The sequence below is a fragment of the Aphis gossypii genome, chromosome 1, assembly GCF_020184175.1.
Source record: "Aphis gossypii isolate Hap1 chromosome 1, ASM2018417v2, whole genome shotgun sequence".
NCBI lineage: Eukaryota > Metazoa > Arthropoda > Insecta > Hemiptera > Aphididae > Aphis > Aphis gossypii.
Window position 1 is genome coordinate 9159995 of NC_065530.1, and position 14056 is coordinate 9174050.

The 14056-nt window shown below is 27.7% G+C and overlaps 1 protein-coding gene across 1 annotated transcript; it reads left to right on the plus strand.

Moving 5' to 3' along the window:
• Window positions 1-3715: 3715 nt before the first annotated feature.
• Window positions 3716-6787, plus strand: LOC114123543 (uncharacterized). Its single transcript, XM_027986558.2, has 3 exons — window positions 3716-4323; window positions 6016-6422; window positions 6523-6787. The coding sequence occupies exons 1-2, from the start codon at window positions 3819-3821 to the stop codon at window positions 6411-6413; spliced, it is 903 nt and encodes a 300-aa protein (XP_027842359.2). The 5' UTR covers window positions 3716-3818; the 3' UTR covers window positions 6414-6422; window positions 6523-6787.
• Window positions 6788-14056: the final 7269 nt, after the last annotated feature.

Below are 14056 nucleotides of genomic sequence, written 5' to 3' on the forward strand. Positions count from 1 at the left end.
AAAATTAAAATACTTAGAAAGATAGTGAATAAAATTCTATTATTATTTTTAACTATTGGTAATAGAAAATATTTGATTAAACTGTATTATTGAACATAATATTTTAGAAAATATTTAATATATATTTTACTAAACGAAATGCTTATGGTGGTCACAGTTTAAAATAATATTTAGAACATCTAATCATCATTTTACAATAGTATCAATAATAATGTCCATGGTTAAGACAATAAAATACATACAGAAAAAATATAAGAAATGTGTTTCAGCAATATTTATTTAATAATATACTATGTGATGTTAAAAATGATTAGTCATGCCGTCATAGTACACATGATAATTATCACAGTAAAATTTAAATACATATTTTTAAATTTCTTGATAATCGGCGAAATTCTAATAATTTATTGTCCTAGATTTGGTACAAACAATTTTAAAAAATATCTTTAACATCCCATATTAAACTAATTAAGTTTATGAACAATTTTGTTATTGTTCTATATTTTATATATTTAAATTTATTCATAATTTAAAAAAGATAGTTATAAATAAAAAAAAAATTAAATCATTTGTATGCTCCAATAATTATTGCTATTTAAATATAATTTCTTATATTATATTAACATAAGCTCTTGTAATTAAAAAAAAATAAGTTAATAAATTATTATAATTTCTCAATTACCAAAAAAATAAATGAAATATATGAAATATTCAAAATAAATATACTTGGTTATTTATTATTGTAAAAATTCTGTAAATTTTTAAGCAAAGTAATTAAAAATTAAAAAGTAAACAAATAATAATGTAGAACAATCTCTCGTTAAAATTCAAAAATACAAAATAAAAATTATAATAATTGACCTAGGTGAAATATTTTGTGTGAAAACTATTAATTTTACTTAATAGTATACAATAGTTTATTTAAACTATTAAGGAAGTGCTTTTTTTCTTTCACACATATTCAAATATTAAATAAATAAAGAAACTTAACAATGTGTCAAAATGACAAAATGTAGTATATTTACATAGCTATATTAACCTATTATTAATTATAGTGACAAGCATTTGATCAGAATAGGGCACTAAATAATAACGTTATAAACGTTATAACTTATAATCAATAAGTATACAAAAAAAACAACATAGTATAATTTTATTAATACTTCGATATTTAAGTAATCACTTTATTAATTATCGTCGAAACTTAATTAATAAGCCTAATAGTCATATTTTGACATCTTAAATTAATTTATTAAGTTTCTTGTTGTTGGAATAATTGATATCATAAACACTGAATTGAATTTATTTATGATTTTTAAATCAGAAAATATTTTAAATGAAATAAAAACTTCATATAGGCATAAAATAAAGTGTATTTCATTCGATCGATGCTTCAATAAAATGAAACAAATTTCCCTTAATCATAAATACACTATTTTAAATTAAAATTTAAGAATTTAATCGAATTAAAAATGTCCACGTGGGTAGTAGTGCTAAAATATAACAACATTTAACACGTCTACATTTTTTCATACTCCCATATGGACCAATGTGACTAAATAATTAAATTAGAAAATAATTGTTTTTTTTTTTAGAAAATTCAATAACAATGTTTACGATCTAACTCAAATAACAAAATATAGACATTTATTTGAATACAATAACCCTATACTTTATAGTTTTAATTTAAAACAGCATGTAAAAGTCATAAATTTTCAATGAATTTAAATACGTATTATGTTTGTTTTCTATTTCCATTATATGTAATATAAAATGTCTAAAATACTTCGAATATTTACAATACATAACATTATAATTTTTAAATTACTGATTTTTCTGTTATTTTTTAGAAAAATGATAATAGATTTTTGAACTTAAACTGTATTATTAATTTGTATAAAACTTAATAATGTTATGTTCGAATTACAAACGAAATATATTAAGTCTAAAGGAAACTGTTTTTGATGTAGGATCAAAATTATATACATACATAAATATGATGATTTGTTTTGGTTTTTAAACGTATCTAGTGCTTGAATTTATTTCAATATTTGTTTAATGTTTTTTTTTTCAAAATTGAGTGAATTAATTTAGATAATTGGTTATTTACTGTTTAAAATTATATTATTAAAACATAAAGTTGGTATAAGCAAGTGTCATGTAAGTGTAGGTATACAGCATGATTGAAAATCGGAAACAAAAAAATCAATGTTCAATGTTTATCATATATTAGATATAAACTAATTGTAACAATTAATGTATACCTGAATTTAAATAAATTTGTGTCAGGTTCTATATAAGGCCATTAAAAAAATGTTAGCGTTAAACAATTTTTAAGTCAAATGTTAGGTCTAAAGAACTCAAATATTAATTTACCATTAACTGATAATTAATATTTAAAAACGGTATTTTATTTTTGAGAAGAGCCGAATAAATTAACATGGCATTTTTGTTGAACAGGTGTTGGTAGAATGGTAGATACTAAGTACCTATAGTAAACATAATAAAATTTAGACATAATATTAGAATTAAACATATAATTAGATGATGAACATTTAATTTCATATTCATTTAGTATTTATTAGTACAAATTGAATATAACATAAATATTTATTGACTGTTTACAAGTTCATAATTTTAACTTTGAACATCCTTATAAAAATTTACCTAAATCTATATTTTACTATCACATTAATATAATAAATCTATTATCTTTATTTCATATGAATAAGTGAACAAGTCTATATTATAATTTAGTTTAATTTAGTATAAAATATATAATATGCCCAATGTCCTACTACATTACATACCATTTATTTGTCATCAACGCCTGAATCAAAAATTTATTTTCCAACGACTCAACTATTTTATTTATTTTTAATAAAAATAAAAATTGTGAAATTAACTCAAAAACTAATTACTCACAGTAATAATATGAATCAAATATTTTGTATTAATTTATTTTTATTTTTATTGAAGTGGTTAAAACATATGTTAATTTAATATACTGTTTTGGTAAAATTATTTACAATAAAAAGCATAAATAATTTCTAATTGTATAATTAGAATTTGAAGTATTTTTTCTTATTTGAATTATATACAAAATATGGATTTCAAAATATAAAAATTACGTAAATTTAAATATGTTCAAAACAGCATTATTTAAAGTAATATATTATAAAGTATATTTTCAAGTAGTTTTTAATAAATAATACAATATATTAATGTATTATATTATTAAACTATGCCATCCTTATTGAATGTTAAATTAAATATTTTTATTTTCAAAATAAATTCAAAATTAGTAAGTTTACTATAATGTGTTAAGTATACGCTAAGACTTTGAAAATTATAAACGATGTTAATTCATGATGTAGCCAACTATGAAATATCAAACATTATACATTCCGTTAAAATTTTACAAAGTCGTCGTTATTAGCAATACAAGTTAATATTGAAATTAGTATATTACTATATGGCGTTTAAAATAATAGTAATAATAATAACGATAATACCACAGAGTCCATTGAGAACATCAAAAATATATGCCGCTGGTGTATGTGTGTGTGTGTGTTGGTTGAATGCGAAAGGAAGGAGCCGGTAACCGGTAGATAGAGAAAGTCCATCATCTTCCGGGGGTCCAGAACGGCGGCATCAAAAAGTGACCGAAGTGCCCGGTACAACGAAGTGGGGGCCCGGTATATAAGCATCGGCTACTGTCGTCTAAACCATCATACAGTTTTTGGGTTTCGGGGCGTCACATCGTGTGCTTTTAAGACTTCAGTGCGGTCCCACAACAAAAACTCTACCTACCAACCATGAACTCCTTGAGGATATGCTTTTGCTTGTTTTTGACCGTCGGATGGGCATGGAGCTTACCATCCGGCATGGACTCCCAATCCGTCGGCCACAACTCCATTCAAGCTAAAGAGGATTTATTAGACGGCATCTACAGCGACTGCATCAACAAAGGCTCCGTGTCATGCATCAAGTACAAGTTATTCGCTTACGTCGACAAGGCATTGAACAAGGATGAGATCAACCTGACCGAAGGAGTTACAGTAGTCAGATCAGCTGGAAGCCCCGGAGACGGTGCCCCACGATCATTGGACGGTGGAGATGAACAACCCAAAGACATGGAATCCCTCGTCGTCAAACGCGTCGTCCGTTATTTGAACGAACACTCCATCAAGGTCGACATTAAGGGAGCCGATATGGTCAACGCTGTGTCCAGAACTGGAAAATCCATCAGTGACATGGTCAGCCAATTTATCGGAGACAATGAAGAAGTTGACTCATCCGAAGACCGTGGCATCAAGAAGAGTAAGTTCATAATAATATTACAATATTTTGATAATTATTGAAACATCGAGTGTTTAGAATAGCGCTAATAATGAACATAAAAATACCTCGAATTTCGTATAAACAAATTTGCATTTGCAGAATCTTAAAATTTGCGAATCACACACATATAGTTATAATTATTAATGGAACTATAATTTTTATTGTTAGATATTTAATCATTCATATTTTTAATATTCTATTCATAAACAAACATATTTTTAATAGGTTTATAAATTACAGTATCGTAATATTTTAAGTATATAGGTGATAGGTATTATGTAAATTCAAGTATATATATATCGATATATCGATCTGAAAACAAACTAATCACCGTTAACCGATATTGATATATTATTATTAACGTGACGGATATTTTTTTTGTAATTTCTTTGTTATTATCAAACCCATTTCGTAATATTTTATAAGTCGATATTAAAATATTTCGACGATTTACATTGAAACCGCCTATCATACTCGAGCAGTTATCATTTTCTTTTTATAAATCGATCAAAATACTACTACTACTACTACTAATAATAATAATAATAACAATAACAACGTATCAAACGAGATAAACGGTTTGTGTACACGCGCGCGTCGGGATGACTCGGCAAACGGAAATGATCTTCGACGACACCCCCTGGCCCTCGGGTGTCCGTGCGATATAAACGGTAGTTATACAGCACTGCGACGATAACGATAACACTAATATTAATAACGATGACTACGATGACGATAGTTATAATTACGACGGTGGTAATAATATCGTATCGTAGTAGCTCACGGTGACCGCCGGAGAAGAAACGGCTAATCCGTCGGCGGCGACTTCCGTAAACGAGCCGCGAACCGCCGCCAGATAGGTCCGGAACCACCGTTGACACGCTCGCCCGCCTCGGTGTCCCTATTGACCCGATTCCCGAGCGGAGTCGATCAACCCACATTCCAGTCTTGTTTATTATTATTATTGCGCGCACATGTTGTTTTTTCGATAAAAAACCGGACCCGTCGCCGCCGCCTTGATTTAATAACACGCGCAGATATTATAGTCTGCACCGGTGTGTAGGTATAAACAGTAACGACGATACGTCGGATAATGTTATTATAGATCGGACGACTTTCTACGCGTCAATCAAATCTCGCGAGAATCTCGTTTTCCACACACTCCCACGGTGCCGCCGCCGCCGCCACCACCGTGACTTCTTTCACTCCGAAAACAATAATAATAACAGTCGGCGGCGCAAAAAAAAAAATCGAAATAAACACCCCCCCGCGCTCCAAAGTTCACGCGGCAAAACGGACACGGCGATAGAAAACGTCGTCGTGCCGCACGAAAAACCGGTTTTTTAGAAAGCGCTCAACCCCCTGCCCGCGCCCACGAGTCGTTCCGTCCATATAGGAACGCGATACCCGACGGCTGATGAAAAACACACGACCGTCGCGGTCATCGGGCCGTGAATCCGCGTAATGCGATATTGATAACGACGTTCGCTCGCACGTAAACCGCCGCTGAGCGTTCGATCTTCGCGTAGGTCGGTCTTTCGTTTCCGATTACCGCATGACCCTAATATTATAATATAGGTACCTACCCGCCTAATTACCATCGCTCGCACACACACACACACACGCGCGCGATCTTATACTTACTTACTTATGTTTTTTTTTTTTTTACAGAGAAGAAGAGCAAGCACGTCCTCATGCATTTGTTGACCCTGTTGAAAATCAAATTGGCCGCCATCCTGCCATTCGCTCTCGGTAAAATCGCCCTGATCGCCGGTAAGGCTTTGTTGTTCGGCAAGATCGCTTTGGTCCTGTCCCTGATCATCCTCCTGCAGAAGGTGCTCAGCAAACAGCACGAGAAGACCGTCACCTACGAAGTGATCCCACAACACCACCACGAAGTGCACGGAGGACACGACTCTTACGGTAGCGCCGCCGGTGGTGCCGACATCCCGTCCTCCGGATACGGTAGTGCCGGATACGGAGCTGGTTCATCGAGCAGCAGCGGATGGGGACGCAGCGTCGACTCCCAACAAATGGCCTACAGCGCCCAAGTACCACCATCTCAGTGAACGCTAAACGTGAGTTTTCTTTGCGACATCTGCTGCAAATGCGTCCATGCGCGGTCACACTTATATTGTAAAATAACGTTTTCGTTTTTTTTTTCGGTACCGTTTCCAGTAAAGTTCTCGAGTTGACGACGTATATGACATCATCATCGCATATACTCACACCAACATCGTATATAATACCTGCGATGCAGCTCACACTACAACCCCGACGACAATCAAAGTTCAAACGAGCCATCATAACGCGAGCAACACCACACACAAACGCTCATTAAACTTATTTGTACATTATTTATTTATTATTTATATAATATTTATATTGATTTATTTCAACATTGTTTGAAACGTTCATACTATATTTTGATGTTTTCGAAAAACCTTGTGTTCTTTATTCAAATCACCGATAACGTCCCATAACATTGTCTGTTGCGCGTCGGATATACCGCGGTTACCGGCGTCAACACGGTGTACAACAATATTATCAAACGTATACAACCAGTTTTGCGTGTGAACAAAACACGTTGATGTAGCTCATCGACTACGCCTCTCGTGTTGGGCATATTTTAATGTGATACGTGACATTAATCGAACGACACCTCAATATGTATACTGATTGCTAAAGTGTATAATATTTTACTGGTAAGGTCTCGTTTGCGAATAGGTAAAACATTGGCAGGTCACATACCAGCCGCAATAATATAACTGCTATATAGCTCGTTATTGATTGTACGATAGAAATTCAAATATCGATATTAATAACGAATAACGTATATTAATAAGAAACTTTTAAATTGTAAGTATAATATATTCGTCAAACAAACATGTCGTGTTCCCCAATAATGAATTTAATGAATAACGCATCATGATGCTATCGTGTGCATGTAATGTGTAATGTGTTCCTATACCACGCGATGCCGACGAGTATTCCACTGCACGCAATATTATGGTTAATAGTCTAATCACTATCGAAGTGAAAAATTAAAGACGATTTCGGAACTGTTGCCTATATTGGCTTTGAAAATTCGCAAAGGGTTATCGCACTATAAAGCAGAAGAAAACGAGTAGGTACCTATCGTAATTGATAAGTCGCATAAAATCGCCGGGAAAAATATCATATTTTTATTAGAATCGTAAAATTATATTACAATGTTGATGAAAAAAATAAAATAAAATTATGATAAAACTCGTTGAGTTCGACTCTATAAATAAAAATAATATATTATAATATGAACACCTAATAATTATTTTTAATCGAGGATTTGTAGGTCAGTGTTAATGGCGTTTTGAACGAGGTGCTGGACGCATTGAAATCATGCAGTTCTCGTTATTTAACGGGATATAGCTGGCAATACGTGTTTGAATCAAACAAACACAGGAACGTAAATATTAATTTGACGCGCCATATTCTCAGGTATATTATTATTATATTATAATATAGTATGCAAGTCGGCTCAAAACAGCTGGACGCGCGTACCTATACACCATTATTATTATTTTACACATCATGATTATGGTAACATAAACATATTATTATCGTATCGGAGACCTAACCCGTATTCGATTTGTTTCGAGTACTGTGGTCCGCGAAGATTGGTCTTTCGTGAAGTCGATGACGATTATAACGAGTTGACTTTTAATGCGAACGTATACATCGATATTTTACGACTCGTTAGAGCCGTATGATTCAGATCGAAATCCGTGACCGTAATCTATAGCTCATTTTTAACGAAATAACCCCAAGTAAACGTCTGCAAACTTTCACATATTTTTAATTCCGTACATCTATTATAATATACAGGTACATCATAATATTATCCGTACAGCGTCTACTGTATAATGCGTATAAATTATGAGACAACGTCGAGAAAAAAAAAGTGTCATGTACGCATAATAATTATCGGTCTTATGAATTTCGATAAGTGAAACGGAGTCGTAGACTTTTTGCACAGTACAGTTGTAGTTGCAGTAACAGAAAACGGAAACAAACGTTCTGCGATACAGTAAGTTAAATATTAGAAAAATTACACACCTATTTAGTATAACGAATACTAAATATATTAATTTATCGGGATTATATCTACACGGTTCTTATCATGTACCTACATAAAAAGTCCGAAACAAAAAAAACGGGTTATTATATCACAATTTTCTAAAAAAAACATCTGACAGATTTCAGTACTTGCAATAGGTGTAAAGTATAATATTATAATATAGAAACAAATCATAATTAATTTAGATTTATTTCTTATTAAAAACGATTAAATTAATTTGTTTTTGTGTCGCATTGTTATTGCATTTTTGGATTAAATTAAATTTTTAATAGTTGTTCAAAATAATAATAATTAATACTTCTAAAAAATTGCAGAATCTGAAGATATTATGTGTTTTCTAATTATCTTTAGGTAGTTAAAAAAATATGCGACTATATAATTTAATAAATTGTATAAATTCATTTTCCTTTTTCTACTGATGTAATATTTATTTTGTTTAATAAGTTTGAAAATTTAATACAAGATTCCTTGCAAGTTTTTATTACCGTGGTTAAAAAGAAAAGCTTAACGTAAGTTCACAATAATTTTATACGAGCATTTGAAGTTAAATCTTTGAAATGTACGATGAATATTATTTAGTTTATACAATTTTTAATCTACATAGTTAGGTACTAAGGTTTAAAAATATGATACAAAATTCTATACAAATGTAGGTTATTATAAAAAAAGGACGTCTATAGTTTAAATTTTGATGAAACTGGATACTCATGAATAACACGATCACATTTTTTTGTTGTAATTAAAAAAATATGAATTATAGAAACCTCAAATATTTCACTGTTTTATAATCATAATTTTTTATAGTCAATGAATTTAAAAAATGTTACTCAAACTGAATTTCACTTGATAATTTATTAAAGTATCTCATATAATTTGTTTTTATAGCAATTTAAAAACATATAAATTAGGTACATAGGTATGCACGATTTATTTTTTTTTTTTATAATTACTTCTTTAAAGCTTAAAATGTTAATAAAATTCGTCAGAATTATTAAAATTGGCTAATAATTTTCACATATAAAACAATGATTTAAATCTACGACAATTTAGTATAATGTTCCTCATGAGCAATTTAAAAACTAATACCCAAAACTCCAAAAAAAATATATAAGTACCTACTATATATTTTTTTAACTAAATTAGATTTAAACGAAAAATTTTAATAATTATTTTAATTCAAAAATACTATTCGTGTCTCTTGAGAACCTAAAAAATGTGTAATATATTTTAACATAATATCTTACAATACATAATGATATATATATATATATATATTTAAATATTTTCATTAATATTAAGTATCATTATACCACGAAAATATTAATACCATTGTACGATAATTCGATATATGCTATATATACTATATAGTCTATATATATAGAATTATAAAAATAAATAATATTACTCCATATTACGATTTTTTTGTAGCTTATTCGACTTTGTTATTTGGAAGTTTCGTTGTACTTATAAATAAAAAGTGATAAACCTAAAGTGAATCTACTAAGATTCATTTTTCGTATACAATAATTTACCATTGAATTAAAAATATGTTGACAAGGTATATTCGGCACCTGCTCTAAAGTAGTAAGAGATAACCTACTTGCCCACTTTTAGTTCCTTATATTGAAAAAAACATATAATAGGTATTTTTTTTAAATGTTAATGTATAGAAACAAATTTTGAAATGGTCATACCATATTATAGTTATAATATACCTATAAATAATCAAAGTTTAGATGAGAAGAACAATAGATAAATATTTTTCTGTTAAATCTGTGTTAATCTATTCCTTTTCTTTAAAATCCGATTACTTATTACTATCGGTTATAAGTGTTTATAATAGCATATGTTATTATAAATAACATTAATTTTTTATTTTTTTTAAATGTTCAAATAACTTTTTTAATTTTTTTTTTTTTTTTACATTTTGAAGTCATGATTATTTGCTGAAAGGAGAATCACTACAATAATATGTGTTATAGCTTGTCACAAAATAATTCCAATACATAGTGACTACTTCCAAATAACAAACTTCTATTTAACGAAATTTTCTGTTTAACGATTTATTTTTAAAAACAATGACCTTCATTGTTAATCATGCGTTAATTATACTCAGCAAATCCCTCTATAAAACTATTGTTTTTTGTTATCCACTAGACTTCATTACATGGTTATTTCACTATATTCACAATAATATTTGCGTCAAAATTAGATACTTATGAATACCAACCAAGTGTGACAGTTTAATTATGAATAATTATCTACAACCTATTTTAACTTGATATTAAACACTACACATAGGTATAGCATAGGTATAGCATTAAGCAATATTTATGTTTTTATTTTTTTTAGATAAGTTAGAAAACTAGAATAACCGCGTTTTTGTAAAAAAAATCGTATAAAATTAATCCTTTTAAATTATGGATAGTAATTAAACGTTAATTACAATAAAATATGCTTTCTTATAATAAAATATAATAAAATTAAGTACGAACAGGACACAGTGACTGGATTTGGGCACTCGGGCGGAAGCTGATATAATTACTTTACATGCCTTTAATAAGGATGATAATTCGTTATAAAATTGAACTCTCAGAGTGCTAGTTTTACCTGAAATTAGTAGAAAAACAAAAGTTAATACATATCCTGCAAAATCTATTTAGATAATAGTTGCTAAACAAAAATACTATACTATTATTAAATTACTAAAATGTTACTAAAACCTTTTATTTGAAATAACATTATAACACCAAGAAAATAATTACTCCGATAAATCATATAATATGATCATCAAACATAATGTATAAATTACATATTAAGTACCTTAAGGATTAAAAAGTTAGTTAATCCGTGTTGCCTATATATTACTCCGTATGATGTTATTTCTTGATAAGTATGTTAAAAAGTAAACATTTTGTAACTAAAGGATTTGCTAATTTTTAATAATATTGAAATATAATGAAACTATTTAATTTGTAGTGCAATAAAAAATAAATCTGTTCAATTTTAATCCTAACATGTCAAATACCCCAAAAATTGCATTTTGCCCAATACCATGATAATATTATTGTTAATCTTGTTATTTATAATATATTATAATATAATAATTACATATTCATATACATTGCTTTTATATCTAAGCTAATTTATTCAGAATCTATCAATTAATTATAGGTATATTTTAACAACGTATTTTGTAAAATCAAAATTCAACATTTTTTTAATACACCTGAATATAATTACAATTCATTTTTAATTTTATCAAGAAAAAATAATAACATAATATGTTATAATAATAATTACAGTAAAATTTTGTCTGCGGTCATTCTTCTTTTAAATGGTAAAAAAAATATTGATTAGGTGTTTTATTTCATATTTGGAGCTATCTCATCTAACAAATATCAACACATCATTGTTACTAAATTATCTGTGAAACATACATATATTTGGTGTAATTATAATATATTTTACAATTTACAGTCAAAAATAATAGTCTAGTTATTCTTATTATTATAATTTATAATCATAATAATGATATGACATCTAGAATATCAGTAGATTTATTTATTCATAATATATACAACGTGGTTTTGGGTCTCTAGAAAAATATGATTTTTCCCTCGTAAAATTCAATTTCATACAAAGCGAAATAATTACTAACTCATATCAATATAATATTATTGAACCATACAACAAATGTAATATTGTGTCACTTTAAATCGATCTATATGAAACGTCCGTTGTCGTACAATGTCAATTAAATATTGTTTATGGTACCTTGGTGGCTCCGTATCTATTGTTGTTTATTTACCATACGTATGTAAGTATAATTGTAAATTATTATTTAAATTGTATTACTATTTTAAAAAATAAGTACACGTATATAATATGAAATGAGTTCAATTTTAATAACTTTTACTATTATTATTATTACACATATATATTTTTATATTATTTATAAGTACATGGTTACACACTTATACTGAGAAAAAAATATATATTTTATTTTGAGTACAACAGAGAGTCATTCAAAAGTAATCAATCGAATTTATTTATTTCATTGGACCGTTTCAAATTATCTAAAAATAAAGAGTAATTTAAATTGTAGATTTTATTAACACAATATTGTTATTCATATTTTTACACCCCGGTGTTTAAGATACAATACAAAATATAGTATATTATATTATTAAATCGAAGGTTTCAATAATTAAAATATTATTTAAAATATACGTTAAAATTGTAATCATAGGATAATATTATGTAGGTACCTACTTATAATGTAATTACATAATAATTTATCAAACATTGGATTGAGTTAAAAAATGTTATTTTCCTATGATCCGTTTACTTTGATACATGGTTTCTTTTTTAATGTATAAAATACGTTATTAGCAATATCTGGATTATTAATATTTAGGAATAATGGGCATAACAGTGACGTGGAAGTGGACTAAGTAGAAATCACTACGCTATCATGTTTGCCATTGTAAAATCTGAAACCCTAATTTTTGAATCTCTTTTAAAATGAAGAATATTATATTTAATAAAAAATAAGGTGTTAACTTATGCAGCATATAATACACATATGACTCTTTTTTTACTATTCAAAACTCTAGATGAATATTACAATTTTATTTTCGTAACTATTATAATAATATTATCGATGATATTATAATTTGAAATTTGCTATTATTTATTTAAAATATAATTATATGAAAATCGTATTTATTGATTAATTATCTAAAACCTAAATTATAGTTGTATAAGAGATACATTATGAGAATAATCACACATAAATAATTTATTATGTTAAAACTTACAAACTGTTATTATGCGAACATAACTTACCTAATCAATATTATATTGTAATCTTATAAGATGTATAAATTCACTTATTTTCGTAGTGAATAAATTGATTCCAGTTATTATTATTATTATTATTATTATTGTTTTATTTGTTTATGCCATAATACGTGAAAGCTTCACATAAAAATGCATTATTTAAAATTTAATTATAATAATTATTTGTATTTATTTTCTCTTAGAACTTACTAATCAAACATAAAAAAATAAATATAAATTGTAGTTTTGATATAGTAAAATTATTATGAACACAATACATTATACTTATTCTTCATAATTAATTTTTAGCGAGATTTATGCATAATAATTAGCTTGTAAAATTTTATATTTATAGTTTTATTCACTTTAAGAACAACAAATAACAGCATAAGCGAATATAATATTGACTGTAGATATTGTTATCTCTGAAATAAAGATAAAATAAAAAAATTTTAATACGAATAGTTTTACTTTTACACCAGCTCATCTTATAAAATCACATACAATATTTTTACTTATAAATTATAATAATACAACAGGACATATAGTATAACAGATACATTTTTAAATTTATAGTGAATTATGAGCATTTTCTAAAATTAATATTTTACATACTCATGAGTAATGAAGCATAACTCACTTACAAATTAAAAATTAAAACATCGTATTAAGCCAAAACCAACTTGCATAATTTTCTCACCTAAAAGTTTAATAATATGTTGTTTCATATAAATATCCAAACAAATTATA

Coding starts and splice junctions, on each gene's coding strand:
- LOC114123543 (XM_027986558.2), top strand. CDS start 3,819: ATGAACTCCTTGAGGATATGCTTTTGCTTGTTTTTGACCGTCGGATGG. Junction 4,324..6,015: donor AGACCGTGGCATCAAGAAGA/GTAAGTTCATAA, acceptor TTTTTTTTACAG/AGAAGAAGAGCAAGCACGTC.